Raw genomic sequence first — 23,765 nt, forward strand, 5'->3', positions numbered from 1 at the left:
CACCATCACCACCACCACCACCACCATCACCAGCCACCATCATGACCATCATCATCACCACCACCATCATCACCACCACCATCACCACCACCACCATCATCACCACCACCACCATCACCACCAACACTACCACCACCATCATCACCACCACTACCCAACCACTACCCCCACACCAACATCGCGTTTCGCCGCCGTCTCTTCCGATCGCCACCAACGTGGCCGCCGCTGTCCGGGGGGTGGGGGGGTTAAAAACAAGAGAGAGAACGAGAGAAAGAGAACGAATCCAGGGAGCCACCGCCACCACCTCCACCCCTCCCTCCTCCATCTTCATCCCGCCTCTGAACATCTCTCAGCAGCAGCAGCAGCAACAACAGCAGCAGGAGTGTGGAGTAGCAGCAGCAGCAGCAGCAAGAGAAGCAACAACAGCAGCAGCAATAGAAGCAGCAGCAAGAAGAAGAGAGAGGGAGGAGGAGCTGAGCTGTGCGAATCGTCGCCGTTTCGCAGCAGCCCCAGCAGCAGCAGCAAGAGAAGCGTGGAGCATCAGCAGCAGGAGTGTGGAGTAGCAGCAGCAGCAACAACAACAGCAGCAGGAGGAAGAAGAAGAAGAGAGAGAGAAGGAGGAAGAGCTGTGTGAGTCGCTGTTTCGCAGCATCCCCACCACCGCCACCGCTGCTTGTGGTGTTTGTGGTGACGCTGCTGCTGCTGCTTGGCAGGGCTCGCCATGGCGAGCTGCCAACAGCAGCGGCCACGGCGGCTCCCAAACCTCCTCCTCCCCACCACGGGGCTCCCACCACCACCACTGCTGCTGCTGCTGTTGAGACACATGCTGCTACTGCTGCTGCTTCGGACAGGTGAGAGACGTCGGTGGGTGTGGGGGGAGACGACGACGATGGGACGATGGGACGGTGAGGACGACTCTGACTCTGTGGGTCGTCGTCTTCTTCGTCGTCTCGATTCGCTGTCTGCGTTGCGCTTCTTAGTAACGCCGACTTTGACAAAGCACGGAGACGTGCTCGTATCCAGCAGTCTTGTTACATACTACTACAGTACACACACAACTATACAGTCTATACACAACAACACAGTACATACACAACAATACAGACTATACACAAGACTATACAGTCTATACACAATACCACAGTACATATACAAGACTACAGACTATACACAATACAGATTACAGTCCTGACACAAGACGACAGTCCATACACAAGACTATACAGTACATACACAATACTACACAGTCTATACACAAGATAGGTACAGAGACTTATCCAGCAGTCAGATTACAGTCTATACAGACTGCAGTGGGTACGCAATGCTTGGAGAGAGGGAGTATGTGTGAGTGTCCACAGTGCTACGTGTGTGTGTCTGTGTGTACACGATGTGGTGTGTGTGTACACAGTGCTGTGTGTGTGTACACAGTGCTGTGTGTGTGTACACAGTGCTATGTGTGTGTACACAGTGGTGTGTGTGTGTGTACACAGTGATGTGTGTGTGTGTACACAGTGATGTGTGTGTGTGTACACAGTGATGTGTGTGTGTCTGTGAGTGTGTACACAGTGCTGTGTGTGTGTGTCTGTGTGAGTGTGTACACAGTGCTGTGTGTGTCTGTGTGAGTGTGTACACAGTGCTGTGTGTGTGTGTCTGTGTGAGTGTGTACACAGTGCTGTGTGTGTGTCTGTGTGTGTGTACACAGTGCTGTGTGTGTCTGTGAGTGTGTACACAGTGTTGTGTGTGTGTGTCTGTGTGTGTGTACGCAGTGCTATGTGTGTGTGTACACCATGCTGTGTGTATGTACACGATGCTATGTGTGTGTGTGTACACGATGCTATGTGTGTGTGTGTACACGGTGTGGTGTGTGTGTGTGTGTACACGGTGTGGTGTGTGTGTGCACGGTGTGGTGTGTGTGCACGGTGTGGTGTGTGTGTACACCATGCTGTGTGTGTGTACACGATGTGGTGAGTGTGTTGCACGCACTATAGTCGTGTTCTTTGTTGGGATAAGCTCGCCAATAGCACAGCAGCGACTCGCTTCCCAAGTGGGTCCAGCATGGAAGCCTTCACTTCCTTTGTCTCCACGTGCAGCAAGCGTGCGGGTCGTGCACGGCACACGTGTCTCCATGTCGTGCACAACACGTGTGTCTATGTCGTGTCTCCATGTCGTGTGTCCTTGTTGTTGTGTGTCCTTGTTGTGTACGGCACCGTCTCTCCTCGTGTTGTGTGCTCGTTGTAACCTGCTCGATGTGCAACATTCGTGTTGTACTTTGTCCCCACACTGGTCCAAAGCTAAAAGGGGACTGTAATCGTATCGTCATGTACCGGTGGTCAGCATAGGGCAACTTCTATGCTTCCCCGTGTGTACTTCCTACACACACACACATCCCCCCCACCACCACCTTCGCCAACCCCGCACTGACCAGCGTGGTGAAGTATGGTCAAATAACTCCCCAACGAGACCTGCCCTGCACCACCAAGGGGCAATGCCATCTAGCATTGGATTGACAAAAGGGCTTCACTGCATGCCACTGTAAAGACTTATTTCGACAGTATAATATAATGTTGTATACCCACAACGGTGTGTAGGAGAGAACGTGTTTACATAATGTATGGGGACACTGGCAGACAGCACCATGCATACTAAATCAGGGATCTTTATGTGTGTGTGTGCTATGCTGTGATCTAGTGCATGTGCATGAAGATGTGTACACGTGTGTGTATGTACACGTGCAACACTATGCATACTGAACCATGGTTATTTACGTCTGTGCTTTGGTATGTGTACACACGTGGTTGTGCACAACACGTACACGTGTGCTAGGGAGTGTAAGGTGATACGTGAAGACCTTTGTTTACAAGAACAATACTTTACTATGAGTATGTGAATATATCCAAGTATGTGTATAGTACAAAGTATATCCTGGGATGAAGAACGATGTACACTGGACTTGATGGACGTGTTGACTGAACTATTACAGTGCGGTGTGCATATGCAGTGTACCATAATGTCACTCCCACAAAGCCTACAGAGTGTGTATATATATTCACTCTACACGATGGTATGGACCAGTACCTTGCCATTAGGTTAGGCAAAGGAAGTTCGTTAACAACCAATGGGTTCTTGCTTTACTGCCCTCTACTGCCCGCCACGTAACCCCCATCACCCTTTGTCACTGGAAATTGCTGACACGTTTGGGCCCTCCGTGGTTACATAAGGGTGGCAATGCAGCAGGCAGTGTGCGTGTGTGGCTACAATGCATCCAATCGTGGACATCTCCTGTGACCATGAACCGTTCATATATTAAGTCGCCCTATATTATTAGTATTATTGCCCAGAAACGTGCCCGGCATTTGTCACGTTTCACAAGCTCAGCGGGATTTTAATTTTGTGTTGAGCCTGGATAGTGCTTGGATGGGTGGGTGACTTCACAACAATGCACACATACACAGGGCTTGTTGGCGTAGGAGTTGTTTGGTGGCTAGGAGATGTTATCTCCCTCGCTTGGTATGCAGGGGGGTCGTGGGTTCTGATCCTGACCCGGACGACGATGCCTGTGTATTTGTAGTTTGCGTGTTCTCTCTCTCTTTCTCTCTCCATCTCTCTCCCCGTGGTCGTGTGGATTTCTCTCCCGGTTCCGGCCGGTGTTTTTCTCCACATTTCAGAATCGTCATTTCAACTGGAGGAATCCGACGAGATGTAACACTCCTCACGGACAAGAGCTTTTTGTAGATGTCCATTTAGAAAAATGCGTTTAGATGATTTGGCTGCTACAGATTTCCACATGATACACCACTTCCTTGAGTTGGCATTTATGGCCAGGTCGCTAATGAAACACTGCTTAAAAAAATAGCAGAGATCAGCGCAGCAAAACTTGATTATCCCTGCACTGACATTATTTCAATGCTCCCTAATTCACTTTGCCCCCCCCCCACCACCACCTCTCTCAACATAAAGTATCGTGAGACGACCCCTGCCGGCCATGTGCAGGCTCCCTCAACCAGCAGTGGATTTTACACGAGGGCCCTTCCTTGTGCGTGGTGCCACACACCACGCCACGCCATGGTTTGATTTGAGTGTGTGCACGGAGGAGCGGTGGCGCAGTGGTCAGCGCAACTGCTGCTACGAACCTGCTGTCACTTTCATTCCCGCTCACGGCTATCATCGGTGTCGAACATCTTTAACCGGTCACTGGCCTCCCAAACAAAAAAGCCAAGCGTTACAAAGACAGCGGATGAGCGTGGTGCCGGCCACACCTCCCCATATTTGTGCCTTGTGCTTCCCATGATCCCTTTTGTGCCCTGTGCTTCCCATGATCCCTTTTGTGCTTTGTGCTTCCCATGATAGGTGCTCGCGAGCACAGCACTCGCCACAACAGCCCGTGGAGGCTACACGGGTAATGATCTTTTGCCGGGTCTCCTATCTGGAACTCTTGCTGCGTAAAGGCGGGAACACCACATGGGCTGCGAAAGAGAGAAGGAATATAAATAATTAAACTCGTCTTTTGTTGTGCCCGATGCTGCTGCTACTGCAGCAGCCAGAATGTCCGTGTGCTTTTTGTGTAACCATCATTCGCCTTTCCCCCCCCCTATCCCGCTGTGCATAAGTCACGGCTTAGCTATGGCCGCCTGTCTAGCAGTGGATAAATCATGGCCGACGATGATGGCTAATCATGCAGATGTTCACACGCTGTGCACACGTGCTATTATTGTGCGTTTCATTTGCATGTCATCTTCATTAGCCATGATCTATTCTGCGGTGGATGGATGATGGGAATGCATAATGTTGCAGATATTCGGACGCATTACAAACGTGTTTTTGTTGTTGTACATGGGTACACACCGTTATCATTAGGCATGGTCTATGCAGCCGTGGATAGAGCATAGCTGAGGATCACAATGCAGATATTCACGGTGTACGTGCCGTGCGAACATCATAATCATTGGCCATGATCTATTTCGCAGATCATGACTCGTGATTGATGTGTATTTAATACAGTGCTGCGGTGCACACGCATGATGATCCCATGCTAATGTGCATGAACTGTGTGTGTGTTGAGGCATATTTCTGTGTTTTCTTCTCCACCCCTCCATGCATTTGGTCATGGAGGGGTTAGTTGACCGTATGTCACTCCATTTGATGCTGGTCAGTGTGGATTGAAGGCGTGGAGAGCACAGATGCACCTCTCATTAGCACGGTTGGCTACGTACGGCGCAAAGGAAGTTCTACTTACATGTCGACGGGGGTGCCTAGAAGTACAGTGCAACAATGGATTTTTCTGCACTGAATTCTACTGCTCACAACACAGGCCTGCAGGCCCTCATCCAGCAGTGGATTGTCAAGAGGACTGTACATGTGCATGCATACACGCACCGTCTTCCCAGTCACGCCCATACATCCACACACACACACCCACGCCAAGAGTACACACGCATGTGTACACACCCTACACTTATATAACTGTATCTGTAAGGGATGGCTATTATTGCTGATTGTGCTTAATGTACCACTGTCGTAGTGAATTGCAGTATTGCAGTCGGGGGTTTGTATTGTCCGCTTTGCATTGTGTCGATGGTTGCGCTGCATAGGTGCTACGCGCCGTGTGTGATACACAAAGCCCCGTGTGTGCTGACCCACTCGCACTCTTTTGTTTACTGATAGCCAGCCTCATGAGAGTGCTGCTGACCACTTCGACTCACGTTGTTCTCTCCATGGGGTGAATTTTCTCTCTCGATATTTTCCGTAACGCTGCTAGGTTGACTTGGAGGATGGCTTCTTGGCGTAAGGCACTACTACCAGTACAAGGTTGCACCCATGAAATATAATACGATTGAGCCCTGTATTTGGGAATTCCGCATTATTGAAGCATATCATAGAGGCAAGATAACACTGGATGAATGTGTTGTGCCGAGATATTTTCTAGAATGGCTTTACGGACTGGCTGAGTGGAAATTGAACACTGTCTCTTTCCCCAGCCCATCTTAGTGGTGTCTCAGGTTCTAAACCGCTGCCACGACGTTCATAATTGACACTGATGAGGTGGTTACGAATGTGGAATTGCTTTATTTAAAAGGGGAAACGAAACCTAAAAGGATAGTACTGCATTAAACAGCCCACATAATGGCATTTTATGGTGACCAATTGGTACACACCCATAACAGGGAGAAAATAGATACATTTTATTTCAAAGCCTCCACGTGTCTCCAACGAATCTCAATACATGTATGAAAGCTTTTTTATACTTGTCCAACACAGCCAGTTTGATTTGATTACGACATTCCATAATGCCTACACCGAATGGGAAATAGGTAATTAAAAATCAGTGGGCTATATATAAATCTATCACCCGTTGTTATGGCTCGTTTTGAGGTTATTGTTGTTACTATTGCATAAGAGCTAAATAATGCAGTATGGTAGTAACACATGCATGTGTATTTGAGCATGTCGTATACAGTACAATACTAATATTTATTCATACGTCTGTGATCTGGGGTGGAGTACTGGTTGGAATACTAACATAAGTGGAGGGTGATGTCTGATCCTGTTCTTCCTCCACCCCAGTTCTTGCCCTGCCAGTGTGGCGAAGTATGGTCCAACAGTACAGGAGACGTGGAGAGAAAGAGAGACACGGAGACAGCCACAGAGACACAGAAACAGAAATACATGAAGCCACACACACACACAGATGCATGGTAAAACTGAGATATTCACACACAGACGTACCTATAAACTATATATATGTTTTACCAGGTAGGCCCACTGAGCTATATAGCTCTTTTTAAAAAGCGACCTGGCCACAAATGATAGCCCCAATGAAGTAGCTTATCATTTCGAGGTTTATAGATGCCGAATACTCTTAGAGCATATTTATGAATGTGGAGGGGAAAACCGGAGGACCCTGCGAAAACTCCACTCAGCCATGGGGAAAACATGCAAACTCCAAATATACAAATGCCAGGGTCGGGATTGAACCCACGACCTTCTGTGTTCCAGGCAAGGTAGATAACATCTCGCCCATGACTAGATGAAGGCCTCCCAAAGCTGTCTCTCTCGATCCCGCGATGTCATAATCCACTAAACACCTGCATATGAGGTCTGAGTCGATGGACCCCTCTCTATGCGAGTATATGGGTCTCTATATTTTTTTGGGAGCGCTTGTGCATACTTGATCAAGTGCATGTGCCTGTGGCTGTATGTGGGATTATTAATTTATTTCAGGTAATGTATCTGAGCAGTGGCAGCCCTTTTGCAGTCTATTACTTTCACAAGACCCATAATATAGTCTTGACAGAGTGAAAATCAAGGCTGCAGCAGCCAATATAGTTTTGGAAAATAGCTTTAGTACAGTGTTGTAAGCTTTTTGGAAAAAAAAACACATTTGCCTGGTATTACATGTCTGGATATATCAACCAAAAGTAAACCAGCATGAATAGAGATCTGCAAGAAAAGTGAGATCGTGCACACGTGTGTGGTCTTATGTGGATTTGTATGGTTTTACATGTGTACTTTGTCCATAATTATATTAGTTTATTTAACGTGTGTGGTCTTATGTAGATTTGTATGGTTTTACATGTGTGTGGTCTTATGTGGATTTGTTTGGTTTTACATGTGTACTTTGTCCATAATTGTATTAGTTTATTTAACGTTTATATTTAATCAGGTGAGAACTAAAGAGACCAGGATACTATATTTTGCAAGACTGATCTGGTGCATTAGTCTGCCATTCAGGGGCAATCATTGCTATGTCTAATTCCAATTTTAAAAAATAGTGACAATTTTTCGAATTTGACAAATTCTGGACCCTGTCTCCAGGATGCAATGGCATACTCCTGAAAATAACTTCAGGGGATCTTTAATGCCCACTGTGAAGCAAACGGCGCATAGTACTGCTGTGTTATGGTTATTACAACCACAGTATTAATCAGGGCAGTCGCTGGATTCGAAGTGGGAACTTTGCAACAAGCAGCGAACATTTCTACCGCTGGGCCGTGTCGCCACACATATTGTGCGTTTGCTTATGCTAGTGCAATCTTAGAAACCCTGGTTTCTGGGCAGCACATTTGCTTTTGTATTTTTGTTTGAAAGGCGTTTGTAAAGGTTTTATTTAGTTTTTGATCTGGTGAGGAAATATTGCACTAAACAAGGCATTGAAACCATCACATTACAAAATGACAGTGCTTGTCAGTAATTGTCTTTATATTTGAGTGAATATAGTAAACTGAAATGAATGTGTTTTGTAAAGGCTTCATCATCCAAGTTAACATGTTTAAAGTCAGTGTCTCCATATTCAGGCCTGCATTTGGCTGGGATCACCTACGTTAGTGCCCCTGAACCTGGGGTGGAAATTCCACATTCATCTGGACAACCACTGGATTTCCCAGGGCATGTACGGAATAATGAAGGGCTTGGTCACCCTGGACCAGTATTTGAACTTTGGACTGCCACAATGACATCTGCGAGATTAAATTAATGTAAATATGTATTTTTACAATTTTTATCCATAGTTTGTATAAGGCACATAACAGTGCATCATTTCAATGTTTAAAATCAACCTGTTATGCTCACGATATTGCCATTGAATCATTCGTGTAAAAATCTATTCCTTATATTTTATGAAAAGTGTATGCTGACTATATGTTATTGTTTCATTTAGGCATATGGAGCAATAAAAAATTATACAAATAAGAATAATCAACGAGCTGGTAATAACAAGACAAACAAAATCAGTTCTTAGTACAAATCATGACTGAACAGTGACAGCTCATTGAATTGACGGGGATGTTTTTGATGTATATGTATCGCATGCATAGCATATGCACATCGACAAAGATGTTTATGACATCAAGGAAGGCATCTCTCAAAAGCAAGTCCCTTGTGTGACCATTGTACTCTGCAGATAAATACATCTGCACGAATAGGTTTTTTCACGGAGCAGTTGCATAAGAAGCAATTCAAGTGCGACCGACATTGTGATTAATTGGCTGTCCCTCCCCCCACCAAGACCTTCTTTTATTATTTATTACGGTAATTAAAGTCGGATTAATCACCCTCATCGTCTTTGGCTGACGGTGGCCACAATGTGTGCGCGCTACGCCAAGGAAGCTCATCGGGTGACCTCTCGCCACACGCTGCGGACACCGCACTTCATTTGACCTTTCGGCTTGGTAAATCGATGAATCTGGAGACACTGAAGTCTGGTGCTGTTTTTCGTGCCATTCACATATTATGCGACCACCACACCGCGTCACTGTTGTGTACATTTTCGATTATGGCTCCTGTGGCAAGTTGCGGAGAAGATAAAAAAAAATCCAGAAATTGCGATTAGAAAAATTGGACCCTCCATTGTGTTTAAAAGCAGCAAATTTTTTGCTGTTTATCTTCGAGTGCGCCATTTACATCCAACAATTATGGCACGTAGCACGTAGGTTTGCGCAGCCACTACAGTATAAGCAAATAATAGTGTACACATTTTTTTTTGCTAGCTGACTGGCTCGCTGGCTTTAGGGGACAGAGAGACCATTGGTCACGTCTAAAGAATCTGCATGTTGCTAGTTCGAGTAAAAATCCAGGAAGTAATTCTGACTTCATTCTGACTTCCTGGATTTGCATTCTCACTGCCTCGATTTTATCCTGATGATGTTTGACGTAGAGATTGAATTGCTGCATTTCGTTGTGAGAATTGTCCTTCAACTTACTGGTGAGCTGAATCAATAGTGATAAGAGGCGCGTTAAACGCTTGCACTCGTGACAATTTCGTTTTTCTTTGGCTACGTTGGGTGGTGGAAGGGCTTCACGACACTTTTTGCCCGATAATTGCGTGGCCTCTCCAAAAACCCAAAAAAATCAACGATCAATTTCGCCATTGTAATAGTTTTGATTGCTCCCTTGCCGGAATTGGTGTACAAATGTAGGCACCAATGTAACGGTTTCCTTTATTCAAACGCAGCCTTCTGTTGACAATTGGCAAGTGCTACGGCTTGTGCCTCTCAAGTCTAATTGCTTCATCATTAACGGGGTTTGCAGGAATGAGTGCTCTTAGTCTTTGTTTCTATGCATTTTTTTTTGCTAAATCCAGATCACGATGGACCCGTTTGTGCGTTTATCACAAGATGTTAGTGTGGTAAATTAAAATATACTGTAAAAAGGTATCGGTGCCGGATTTATTGGGGAGAAAGCCTTTCTGATTATGGGGGTGCCTGGCATACTGCAAATAATGAGTTACTAAATACCCACATTGCAATGTCAATATTTAAAACGTAATAACACTTCAAACGACACTGCTATACGATTAAGTCTGAGGCACTTACGATGGCCATGAAGCGGAGGTGGAAGCCCTGACGTTTACTGGATGGGGGAAGGCCAAAGAGATGTTTTGGACAGGTATGACGAATGCGTTTATTTGTAAAATAAATGTCCAATATATGTGAAAAACAACCTTACTGACCAGCGTGAAGTATGGTCAAACAACTGCTGCGACTGACATACTATGCAGAGGCCTTAATCGAGCACTATGTTGACAAAGGGCTGTAAGTTATTATTTAGTAACAGTAGTTAGGAAACCATAGTTAGCTGCCATTGTTCATACTATTCGAGTAACATTTTACCGGACTGTACTTTCAGTACATTACTTACAATGTGCCGCTTGTCAATGCAAATGCAGCATTGGATAAATATTTACACAAAGAGGGGAAAATATAATTGTAGGAAATTTTCACGGGAGGTATTAAATGAACAATAACAGCCCGGCAAAGGTTAAAAAGGCAAAGGCCTTTATTGTTCTTGTTAATAATGCAAGCACTGTGTGCCCCTTGCACAAACACTGAGATGTAATGTATAGCACGTGTGTATGGTTTTTTTTCTCTCTTTCCACCGATGAATCTGACCAAAATCGAGAAAAAACCCACCAGGAAGCATCTTAGCCCAGTGAAGTGGATTAGGCTGAGAGTGATAGCCGCGTGTTTTGGGGTTGTTCGTGGATGCGTGGGGCATGAGAGGCAATTCTGGATGAGGGAAGCATTGCACACTCTCTGCGGTGGCATTCATTCGCACGCACACCGTGCTCGGCATTTAGTATTTGGAGTTCAGAGCCCCGGTGGAGAGGTTGAACGCAGTCGGTGCTGTCATTGTGGACACGTTTTTGCCACTGATCAGAGCCGTGGCAATGCACTCGCTGCCAAGCTGGTCACCAGGGGCCTGGCACTGGCTAGTCAACCCAATTATCTGAATCGCACTGCTGGAGTGTACCGTTCAGAGCACTGCCCAATGGTGATATGAGAAGGGGCAGCAAAGAGGTAAGCTCAAGCTATGTCTTGCGTTTGTTACTTTCCGATGTGCTGTTGCTCTGGAGACGGCGAGATCGACAATCGCTGTTTGGTCGCCGCGTTGATAGCATTGGTCGTGATTTCTCACTTAACGGAGTGGCCCGTGTGAATGCTGCCATCTTCCAACTCGCTTTCCTATTGTTCACGTTTAAATCGCTGTACTCTATTGAACTGATAGAACAGTACTGTTTCTCCAGTTATTGTGCTGAAATAATTCAACGTGTTACCATTTCACACCTCCGATTAGCATGCTTAGCTACGTACGGTGCAAAATAAGTTTAATATACATACATTGTTTGAGATTTTTGGTTGTAACATTTGAAAACTCCATATCTAGTTTACTATTACATGATATGAAGTAAAAAAGAAGTAAACGGTTATCTATGCTCATGCAAGCATTGGGTCATTGGGTATATCAATTGGCCCTATAGACTTCCCAAAAAGTGGTCCTTGTTTTATCCACTCCAGAGGAATGACGTTTTGTGGGTTGACAAGCATTTGAATTTTCAACCTTTTCATTTTGAGTTGAATGCTCAAACTACAGCCCTTGTTGAGTTGAATGCTCTCATCCATCCAGTTGCCCAAACCAATATAGTGAGTCTCTGAATGTATGTGCAGTGATCTGTGAACGTTTTTCCACCCTAGTATGTGAAACGGAAATGTCTGTGAGTGTGGTTCTATAAATCATCAAAAGTCAACATATTGCTCACTGGAGACACGTCGATAGTTTTCTAAATAAACTACATGCCCATTGTGTTGCCTTTTGACCGTATGATTAATAGGAGATGTTCATCTCCATCCACGGGCTAACAAACGTAAATAGCTCCTGCTGGGAAATGTCAATGCTATCAGACTCAAGGGATACATGCTTAGTGAAAATCTCTCTGCGTCGATGGTAGTGATGTCTAACTAAACCCAGTGTGGAAGTTATTTTGAAGCACAATGAAGAAAAGTTAGCTCCTTCCACCTAGTTGCACCATTGTTTTAGTGCAATTGTTCTAAGGGATGGCAGCAAATTGACTTGCAGAACTTGATAACAATATTCAGGCACAGGAACTTTGGTAAACAAATATACTACATCTAAACTGACAAGCAAATCACCTGGAGATAGTGAGATGTCCTTAATTAAAGATACCAAGTGAGCTGAGTTAAGTACAGCTGAGGTGGTCTTACCAGTGAATGGTTGTAAGGTCTCAGACAGAAATCAGGCCAGTTTGTAGGTGGGTGAGTCAATGGTGGAGACAATAGGAGGAGTGGTGTACCTTCTTTATGGATTTTGGTAAGCCATAAAATCTGGGTGGTCGAGCAGCAGAGGGTTTTAAGGAAAGCCGCTTGGTTGGTTCAATTAAGATGTCGAATCAGTGATGATATTGTTGGTTTTTGTAACCAGGTGGTTGGTAGGATCTCTTGCTTTTGGTATAGCTGCCATCATTAAGTAGGCCCTGAATTTTGTTATTGTATGTGGTTTTGTCCATGATGACAGTGGCATTGCCCTTGTCGGCCGAGAGGATGACTATGTCATCTCTCTTTTTTAGTTGAGAAAGCTCAAAGCGCTCATCTTTGCTGATGTTGCTAATATGTGTCTTTGCGTTTTGAGCATTGCAGCGATTTCCGATCTCAAAACCATCACCTTGCCATACATAGCAGGGGTCACCAAATATATTTCCAAAATCATGAGCAAACACAAGATCCAGGTTCAATTCAACACAGTACATACAATTCGTGATCTGATCCCATCTGTGAAGGATGTGATCCCTGACATGCAATACCCCGGTGTCTACAAACTAAGCCGTGTCTGCGGCAGTAGTTACATTGGGGAAACTAAGCGACATGTCTCGGACCTTCTTCGTGATAATAAGGCAGATCTGAAGCATGGTAGGACCAACACCTCAGCTGTGGCTAATCATTGCTTTAACGCTGTGGGCACACATGAAATAGATTTCTCTAAGACGAAGGTACTCTGCAAACCCACTGGCTATCAGCAAAGATTCGTCCATGAAGCCATCCAGCTATATAAACACAGACACAATTTCAACCAAGAAGATTGGAAGGATGTTATTAACCAGTTTAAGTCATAACTGGCTGTGATGTTTCCATCCTACCTGCCGATGTTAACAGTTATTTTCGACTCTCTGAGTTACATTACCAGGTTAAATGTCTTTACATTAACAGGCTAAATGTCTCCAAAACACAGCCACCATTGCTCGTTGGCCTCAATGTGGTGTTGGTTTTCGGTTTTCCTACATTGACATGCTAATCTCTCACACAGCTGATGACGATTGCTTATGTTGCGATCGAAACATCGTGATATTATATTATTTTTTATCATTATTTTTCTATCTACGTGGCTTTACCTAAAGACCCAAAGAATATGAATTCATGCAGTCACGAAAGCTTTAAGTCAAGATTGATAACAATAGTTTCCCCACTGATGTATTTGAGGGATATGTACGGGGGGGGGGGGGGGGGGTTTGTGTGTAACCAGAGCACCCAGAATGCACTTGATCTTGTCAAATTTTGCAAGCCAAGCAGGCCGGAGCCTGGATAGTGCTGGGAAGGGTGGGAACTGGAGAGCAGTGCAGCAAATCTATTGTTGTCTATGCTCCCATGTCTATGATGCACCCTGCCCTCACCAACCCCACACTGACTATCATGGTGAAGTATAGCCCATTAACCCCATGACATGCATGGCATAGGGAGCCCTCATATAGCAGTAGATTGACAAAAGGGCTGTACATGGCATGGATTTGTCAAAAAGATGATGGAAATACAGAATCTGAAGGTCATTAACTCAAATCCTGACCAAAGATCGAATGACCTCACCATCTCTCAAGGGTTTAGTAAAAAGTAGGGCCACTTTGTGAAAAAATCAAAAGTGGTTGTCTTGTGCATAGACTGGCCCTGCCACAAGAATGTGGAATGTTCACCATTGCTTGAGGGCCATCGACAGCACTGCTCCCAGCAGAGTTGAAAACATTCTCTTGTCTTGTTTGTGTTTTTTATGTTACATTAAGTAATGGGCATCTGCAAATTAGAACAGTTGTCTGAAATGATTGTTACGTGCCATTCTTATACACTTATTCTTTTAACTTTAAAAGTTTTATTTTAACACACGAGGGGTGTGGGCGCGGAAGTTCACTGCTCCGTCCTGTGACACGCTAGTAGGGCATGGTAGTTGAGTGCACATCAGACTTCATTTGGATTCCCAGCCATGGCTAACATCAACTGAAATCTGTATAACTCCTGACCCCACCCCTAAAGACAAAGATCACCCATGTAAAATAAAAATCACGACGTTTCGGAGGCAACACAAGTCTCCGTCATCAGGTGGGACCGTCACAGCCAGATTTGCTGCATTAAGATGCATCAAGATGCAGCAAATCTGGCTGTGACGGTCCCACCTGATGACGGAGACTTGTGTTGCCTCCGAAACGTCGTGATTTTTATTTTATTTTTATTAATTTTAATTGTATTTTTTACCTACGTGACTTTACCGAAATAACTAAGAGTATGAATCCTTGTAGTCACGAAAGCTTCAAATCTAGAATCACCCCATGTAGCCTATTTAACAGACTGATGGGGCAAGCGCTATTGGTGTGCACCTAATGATGGCCAGAATGCCACACGAGGGGTTGGGTGGCCAGCACCATGCCTGGCCACCTTTTGGATCCTTTGTGGCGATGTTTTTTGAGGCGAAGTGTACATAGGAGAGACCCAGGACTGGTTCAGATAATCGTCACTGATGTTGGCCGTGAGCAGGAATCTTAACTCGGGTCGCTGGGTTCGTAGCGCAGCATGCTTTCAGTTTTCATTTATTAGGTATAGCCCTGTGAGCCATTCGGCTCTTGAATCGGGTGCAACCGCAACAAACAAAAAACAAAAACATGAACAAGAAAACATCTTAAAGTGACTATGTGACTATGTGCAAACAGAAATCCAAGAAAAGACAGCAAAATATTGCAGAAAAAGCAACCTACACCAACGTTGTGTGCAAAATGCTAACCACTGCACCACTGTTGCCCACCACCTCCCCTTCACCAACCAGCACTGGACCAGCTTTGTGAAAAAAGCTCAATCAACCCCTGCAACCAACATGGCAGGAAGAGGCCTTTATTCAAACAAAGGACTCTAATCAATTATTACATTTTATTTCTTGAAGTAATGTTTTGGTGACATTGCATATTGATTTTTCGTGGAACCCAGGATGGATGAGACGAAGCTTTCAGTCTGGTAGACCGGGTTCCCAACATGGGTGGGGAAATGGAGAAATGAAGTTTATGGGAACCATTACCTTGGTAGCAGTGATTGAAGAGTGATTGCGCAACGTAAAAAAAAAGACCGAAAGTTATGCCGTATAAAACTTTCTTCGCTGTGCATAGTCTAGTCCACCTCCGGCTCATGGTCACGAAAGGAGACGAGTGCAAACATGCACGCTTGGGCAGTGAAAATGCTGATATCAACATTTCAGACTTGCGGTGTCAAACTCCCCTTGACCGCGAAACATATGTCAACGATAAAACTACTCTTGTTTGGGAATATTATCCCGCGCACCGTTTTGTTTTTTGAGGAAAACAAGCTGCGAAGTGGGCTTTGTGCGCACCAGCATTGCCAATCACATCACTCTTAAAAGGCTCTGCCCGCTGGATATTTGAAACCATCTCATGCAGAGCAGCGCAATAAAACTACCCGACTAGCATTTTGACGTCTTAGCAAAAGGGGGTTCGTCATCCCGTGAGGCGAGGCCGTTCACAAGGGAGAGCTCGTGCCGCCTGCCGTGGAGATGGCGATCTGCTGCGGGAGCCACGGTCCCAGCTCCCCCCCCCCAACCCCGAAAAATGGCATGTTTGTGCGTGCAGGGGGTAGCGAAGAAGTGTTTTAACGAGCCCTTTCTGTTCCCACTAATGTGTGTTGGTTGGAAAAGTAAACATTCTTTTCCATTAAATGTGACATTTTGCTGCTCTGTGTAATGTTGAGTGGTGGGGGTGGGTGGGGGGGGGGTACTTGTGTGTTCAGGCCTTAGAACGGTGGGCAACATTTGCTTCCTGATGAGCGTTATCCCAGCCATGTGCAGCCTCAATGCTGGCTCCCTGTAAAATCGCACTTTGCATCCATGGAAACAAGCTTTTGCGAAATGCCCGTGGTTTTTTGAAAACAAGCGTAATATGTATCGCGGCAACCCTTGACCTTGTTTTAGGGGGTGGTGGGGCTGGGGGCCATACAAAATCTCGGACACAGTCATGTTAAACAAACTTTTAAGCAAATATTAGAGGCTAAACCGGCACAAAGTGGGGCTGAGCATTCAGCAGGGGGGCTTGGCTCCCTCCAGCCCCCACAATGCTCTGGTGCTCGATTGGCTGTTTTTGGTCATGAGAGCAGATTCGTCACATTCCTGAACAGATAGGTTTTGTTGCTGCCATTTGCATAATGAGCTCACCATTTAGTTGACTGCTCCCTCCTGTGTGCTGCACATGCATCCCGCTGCCTAGTCCACTCAAGCTGTGTGCCCCGCATACTGATGTTTGCAGGTGCATAAGACAAATGTAATTAAGTATTAGCATTATTCCATTTGCATGTCCCCTTACTTCTTTGTGTACGAGGTAATTCATGCAGCGTAGTTGTTCGGTGAAATGGCATCGATACGATGTTCACCTGAAACACAAACTCCCAAGTAATAATTGTTGCTGAAATAACTAATTTTGCAGCAGCTGCCTATATGTTTCAAAACAATGCAAACAAATGTGGCCCTGTTTACTTACACTGCCCCATGCATTTCGACACTCGGAATCAGATGTAATGTTCCATGTTTGCAGGACACTGCGGGACAGTTCGTCACAACAACAATGTTCGTTAAACCGCCCTCTATTCGGACATTCGCTCGATACTCAAACCACCAGAAGAACATCGGGGAGTGCAATTTAGTGGGCTACCAGTTGAGAGGTTTTCTAAAATGGTATCTGGGCAGCCACGGTTTTAATAACATCGTTTTTGTTACTGCCCGGCCCGCAGGGCCCAGCTGCCTTGACAGCTCGCTGACACGCAGTGGAGATTTGCGACGTGCGACTACGGGCCCTTAACAAACTCGATTTCATCCCCCATTTTGTCCCGTCGGAGGGAAAGGCAAGGCAGGGCCAGTGTTCCTCGCAAGCCTACCCTGGCTTTTGTGGGGGGGAGGGGGGGTCACAATCCCCTGCTAGAGCAGGAACTGTGGATAAACATGTCAACTGGGGGTATTGATCACATAACAGGGCGCGGCGCCTTGCCTATGAAGGGGATGGGGAAAAGATGGTGGAACAGTTTAACGGGGGGGGGGGGGGGGTTCTCGTGTTGCATTATTGATCACCTTGCAGGCTGAAAACTGCAGATAATGAGGCTGGCCACAGCAGCAGCCGCACAGGGAAGCGGGGTGCTGGGGAGCGATGTAAAATAACTAATGACCCCAATTCACTTTAATATTTGCGGATTGGGAACAGTAAAATAATCGTTCATAAATCTCAAAAGTCTGGATCGTGCAATGGCGAAGGTTGTAAACGGTAAATAAAAGTTTCCATGGATTTTGTAGCCACAGGCACACTGCTAGAAGTTTTTTGTGGACGTCGTCGCGAACGCACCGTGGTGCTACACGTGAGGTTTGCTTGTCTCGCCTATCAGTTATGTAATGCTGGAAGACAAGCCTGTGTATTCAGTCATGAAATTTCAGTCATGAGTATGATATAAATACTGCTTAAACCTCATCTTCTTTGTTTTTTTGCTCTGAGCAGTAAAGTGCAGCAGCACATTCCCCGAGCGCAAGGGCTATTTCAGTTTATTTTTGAAGAGCACTATTTACTTTGGGGTTCTTGTTATTATTTGAGTGAGCTATTGTTGCTGCTTTCCTTGCCAGTTGGGAACGTGTAGTTCCTCCTCATGGGTAGGCATGCGAGGCTATAAATGTGCACAGCCAAGCCATGATAGGGGTCAACCCTCTAAAGCCTGCAGCTTAAACAAACAAACCCACTCCGGTTTGATGAGGCCACAATTCAGAGCACGGCTTTAAAACATCTCTGAACTCTTGCCGTTTTCTTTCTCAGTGAAGCAGAAATCCTTGGGCCACTTTTCTTCAGTCACGTTAAAATTGCAACGGAGCGTGTTTGATGTAAGCGCTGCTCAAAGTTGTAACTTCTTATTCCCACAAAGTGCACCGACTAGCAACTGCTGCAACCGCATGCGGTCCAACCCGGACAACTGCACTTGAAGGTGTTTGATCTGTCCTTTTTTTGCCGTTACAATTTCAAAGTGGTTTAAGGAAAAGAAAAGCACCGTCACAATCTCGCTCCTGGTACAATTTGACATGTGTTGTTGTTAAAAAAGTTATGTTTCGCTGAAAGTCTTAACAAAAGCTTGTTAGCTATTACAGCTTTGTGGAAACAGTTGCGGAACTCCTACAGTATAATCTGCACTCCAATAATATAATTTGCAAGTCACGTTCCGTGCTTCCCCCGAAACATGCGAGCTGAGCATCGACTCGCGGATTCGCGCAGATTTTGTAGCACAAATCTGCCACTACCATTGGCCTTCTCGCTGGACTTGGATTGGATGTCCGTGTGTTGGATGAGCACATTACACTTGAAGCAACATGTGAAACTCCTGACTTAAAGCTTTCGTGACTGCAGGAATTAATATTCTTTGGGTCTTTTGGTAAAGCCACGTAGATGGATAAAATAATAATAAAAAAATATCACGACGTTTCGATTGCAACACAAGCAATCGTCATGAGGTGAGAAATATCGCGGGAGAACTGCTGAGGATATATGGTGGGAGTGCTGCTAAGGTAAGGAGTTATTAAGGTTTGGGATGGGTGTAGCCCAAGGGTCAGTGGGAGGGGCTAGAAATGAAATTTGCATGTAAATGTAAGATCAGGTAAATCTTGACAAACGAAGCTGTGGGGATGGCCATTGTATTGTGAGAGATTAGCATGTCAATGTAATAAATTTGCATGTAAATGTAAGCTCTGAGAGAGCTCGGAAAGAGCTTCGCCACATGGAGGTGGAAAAGGATGGCAAGCCGCCATTTACTAATACAGCTAACGGTGGCTGTGTTAGTGAATGTAACTCGGAGAGTTGAAAATAACTGCTAACATAGGTAGGTAGGGAGGGAACATCACAGCCAGTTATGACCTAAACTGGTTAATAACATCCTTCCAATGATTGCTCAGTTTATACCCATCTTCTCAGTTGAAATCGTGTCTGTGTAATAAAATCTGGTAAATTTTGTCTTTGTTTGTGTTTCTTCCTTGTGATGGGACTAAGTGCCCTTATAAATGTTGAGCTTTATAAGGGCACGGGGTGACCAATAAAGTCTGAATTGATCGGTAATAAGGTAGGCACTGATAAGGGGTTGACAGGTTTGCGCTTTCTTTGCACGTTTGGTCGGCGCTGCATTGTATGCCTCGAACGCCATCCGTAACCCATTGTGCTTTTCATGTTTAGTTTCTTGTCCTTCCCCCGCACCTTCGATGAGCACGGTTGGCTGTGTACGGTCAGAAAGAAGTTCAACATAAATGCATAGCAATTTATTTTGTACAATCCTACTTTCTAAAGTTAATTTGATGTCTTTGTTCGTTTCTCAATCCGCTTGCCCTGGTGAGGGTCGCAGCGGCAGCGTGTTGGGTAGGGCGGTCCAGACCTCCCTTTCCCTGGTGACAAACTCTAGCTCTTTCTGGGGATTTCCTAGGCATTCCCAGGCCAGCCGAGCGACATAGTCCCACCATATTCTATGGTTCTTTCGGTAAAGTCACGTAGATAAAAAATAAAATAAACTAAAGTGAATAAAAAAAATATTAAAAATATCACGTTTTGATCGCAACACAAGCGGTCGTCATTAGGAACAGGGAGGTTAGTCTCTGAGGGCAAGCTGTTTATAAAGGTTTAGAGATGGGGGGGGGCAGCTAATGTTAATGTTGGAGAGGTCTCCGACACCGGCAGTAGGTCTACACCAATTAAAGAGCTGTTTATAAAGGTTTAGAGATGGGTGGGGCCAGCTAATGTTAATGTTGGAGCCGACATTCGTTCATGAAGCCATCCATATATACAGACAGAATTTCAACCGAGACGACGGTTTTAAACTCGGCAATCATTGGAAAGATGTCATCAACCACTTTGGGTCGTGCCTTTATTTGTCTTTTCTTGTCCACCTCCACCGTCAGCAGTGTGGGTGTGTGGAGCGAGGTGCAATGCTTTGATTGGTGTAGACCTACTGCCGGTGTCGGAGCCTTCTACATTAATATTAGCTGCCCCGCCCATCTCTAAACCTTTATTAACAGCTTGCCCTGAGAGGCTAACAACCTCCCTGTTCCTGATGACGACCGCTTGTGTTGCGATCGAAACGTCGTGATATTTGTATTATTTTTTATTATTCACTTTACAGTATTTTCATTTAGATTATTTTACTGTTATAATTTTTTCTATCTACACGACTTTACCGAACTAACCATAGAATATGTATTCCTGCAGTCACGCAAGTTTTAAGTCAAAATTTATAGTCCCACCAGCTTGTCCTAGGCCGGTCCCGGAGTCTTCCAGGGGGCATCCTTACCAGGTGTCCGAACCACCTCAACTAGCTCCTCTCGATCAGGAGGAGCAGCGGATCGACTGAGTCTCTCCCAGATTACCGAGCTCCTCACCCGATCACGGACAGTGAGCCCGGCAACCCTGCGGAGAAACCTCATCTTGGCCCCTGTGTTCCTCTTTCTTTCTCTCAGTATAATCTCAAGCGTGCACCTCTCCGTGCTCACCACCATCATTATCCCCAAGTCTCCCAACTTCCTGTCAATAAGTCTCATGTCCAAATAAGCCCTGACCTTGAATAGGAATCACTCTTAATTTTTAGGGATCATCCCGAGTGTTTTTGCTCGTCACTATTAGTTTTTGCTTAAATATGCCATCAGATACTGGTGAACAACGGCCAATGTTCAATGATCTTGTTTCTGCCAAGCACGGAGGAACACAACATTTACACTATACAATATACTGCATAGCCGTTAATCTACTTTAATTATTACAGACTTTATTTTACAGTATACTAAATAAAATAACTTATTTCATAGAGTATTCTCTGGATTAAAGGCTACGCTTGCACCATTTTGACTGGCCGCAGAAATAGGTAATTACTGGGCCTGCAAAATTGCACAGAGTATGTTCGTGCATAACTTTCACACATCACGGAATGCAGTGATAAAAAAAGGTTGTAATTAAATAAGTGGAGTTTGCACTTGATGTCGGAAATTTTTGAAATCATGTTCGGTGGCTCTTTTTGCACATGCAGCCTGGCATTGTTGCAACCAGGAGCTCTCGGCAATCGTTTCGCATGCCACAGGAAGAGGAATCTGCTGGAATGCATCCATCCTGCTGTCATTTTAAACGCTGTTTTCTACATGGACTCTGGAAAATTGTGCTAGCATCACCTTGACGGTACATACAATGGCGAGATGTTAACTCCCTCGCCTGGTATAAAGGAAGTCGTGGGTTTTATCCCGGTCATGACGCCTGTATATTTGGAGTTTGCATGTCTCTCTCCCTGTAGTCGAGTCGATTTTTCTTCGGGTCCTCCGATTTTTCCCTCCGTATTTAGAAACGTGCGTTGAGAGTGTTGGGCTGCTATACATTTTCACATGATAAGCCACTTCATTGGGTGATGAATTGTGGCCAGATCGCATTCTGAAAAAGATCAATCTATCTCAGTGGGCCTCACATGTTAAAATAAAAAAAATTGTTTCGTTTTAGTTGAATTGATGTAGGACATTTCCGCAACGTTAATGCTGCTCCATTAATTTCCATTTGGAATATTTTATGAAAAATTAATTTGAATGCACCACCCCCCCTGCCCCTTTAGTTGCATGAATTGCTTGGGCAAGTACTGTTAGCGAGCACCCGTTAATGGGTTGTATTGTCGGCATCACACATTGCCAGCTGTGCCATTCTCTCCACATTGTGCTGTCATTTACACACTGTAGTCAGGGTACTCGTTTCAGGCTCGGGTAATGTAGAAGAGCCCTGCAGGCCACAGGTCCACACGCCAATTGCTCTTGCTGCTGATGATAGTCATGATCCCAGCTATTATACCATCCCCCTCCATATGCAAAGACAAAGATCTCCCTGTGTAGCCTTTAACAGACTGTTGGGGCAAGTATTATTGGTGAACACCTATGAAGGCGGGCATGGCACACGAGCGGGTGGGTGGCCAGCACCATGCCTGACGGCCTTTGTCTCCCTAGTGGTGATGTTTACAATCCACACCAGGTACTCATTTGAGGCTGAGTCGAGCTAGGGGAGGGCCAGGACCGGTTGAGATAATCGTCACTGGTGTTAGCCATGAGCGGGAATCGAACCCGGGTCGCCGGGTTTGTCGAGCAGCGTGTCAACCACGGACACCCCCGCTCCCCATATACACACACACAGACATATATAAACACCGTAAACACAAGTGACACTAATAGTCACAACTTGATGGACTATAGTTATTTTAACCGTTGCAATATAGGTGATTATTTTTCCACAGTCGTGAAAACTGTTGTTCTTCCTGGAGATGGTAATGACACGATGGAGCACCTTGAAGTGGCACTTTCGGTTGCACCTTTGTGTACCCTCGCACCGCCACTTGTTTACACCCTATGGAGGTGAATCAAATGATGAACGCACTGCGGCACTGTTGCTGTCAGGAATTATGTGTTTTTAATGGAACGAAAGAGTTTGCACGAGATTATATGTCAGGAATTATGTGCTTTTAATGGCACGAAAGAGTTCGCACGAGATTATATTTGCGTGTATAAATGCAAAAGCCAAATCCGTTTTAAGTCGTCTGGATGTTTTGGTTGGCTTCTACCTAGGGTGTTGGGCTAAACACTTTTCAAAAAACATACAGTGGAGTTCCCACCCACACGCGTTTGATTGTTATTTCACTTATTGTAACAAATGTAAAAAAATTACTTCTATGAATTCATGCTTGAATTATCTTTTGACATGAACTTTGGACTTTAAAAATATATATATTACAGGTGTAATGTTTTAACATTCATCAGTGATGTTTTGTCTCAATTTATTCGGGGTTCTTGGTTGAGTTTTGTAAAGAACGGATTTGAGGTGACCCCTACGGTATGAAGAAACACATTTTAATCATGATAATAGATACAACATTCACTTAAAGAATACACTTTAAAAAAATTGTGCCAGTGTTGGATTGAATTAAATAACCCCATGTGTCGTGACTTATGGGGCCACCCTGTATATTAACACTGGGCTATTGGTAATCTACATCTAATGCAAGTTAAAGTGTGTTCCGGCTCAAACGAGCTGCTGCCAGAGCTCAACTCCATTGACAACACTGAGCCACTGGTGGAAATTCCACGTTGCTTGTGGCAGGAAGCGGTCTCTCTGTGGGATAGCCACTGTTTGTTTTATACAAAACTAGCGG

The 23,765-nt window shown here is 45.0% G+C and overlaps 1 protein-coding gene across 2 annotated transcripts in view; it reads left to right on the forward strand.

The window, feature by feature from the left end:
• The first annotated feature begins 267 nt into the window (after positions 1-267).
• The window catches only part of ACVR2B (activin A receptor type 2B), a 69,808-nt gene continuing 46,310 nt past the window's right edge, over positions 268-23,765 (forward strand). The window contains exon 1 of one of the 2 annotated variants that reach the window (XM_078609333.1): positions 268-851. In XM_078609333.1, the coding sequence (XP_078465459.1) occupies positions 722-851 (130 nt within the window). In that variant the 5' untranslated portion in view covers positions 268-721. The remainder of the gene's footprint in view (positions 852-23,765) is intronic. The other variant, XM_078609338.1, reaches the window with a different exon arrangement.

This window comes from Lampetra planeri, chromosome 2 (genome assembly GCF_965212315.1).
Source record: "Lampetra planeri chromosome 2, kcLamPlan1.2.h2, whole genome shotgun sequence".
In the NCBI taxonomy this organism is placed as follows: Eukaryota; Metazoa; Chordata; class Hyperoartia; order Petromyzontiformes; family Petromyzontidae; genus Lampetra; species Lampetra planeri.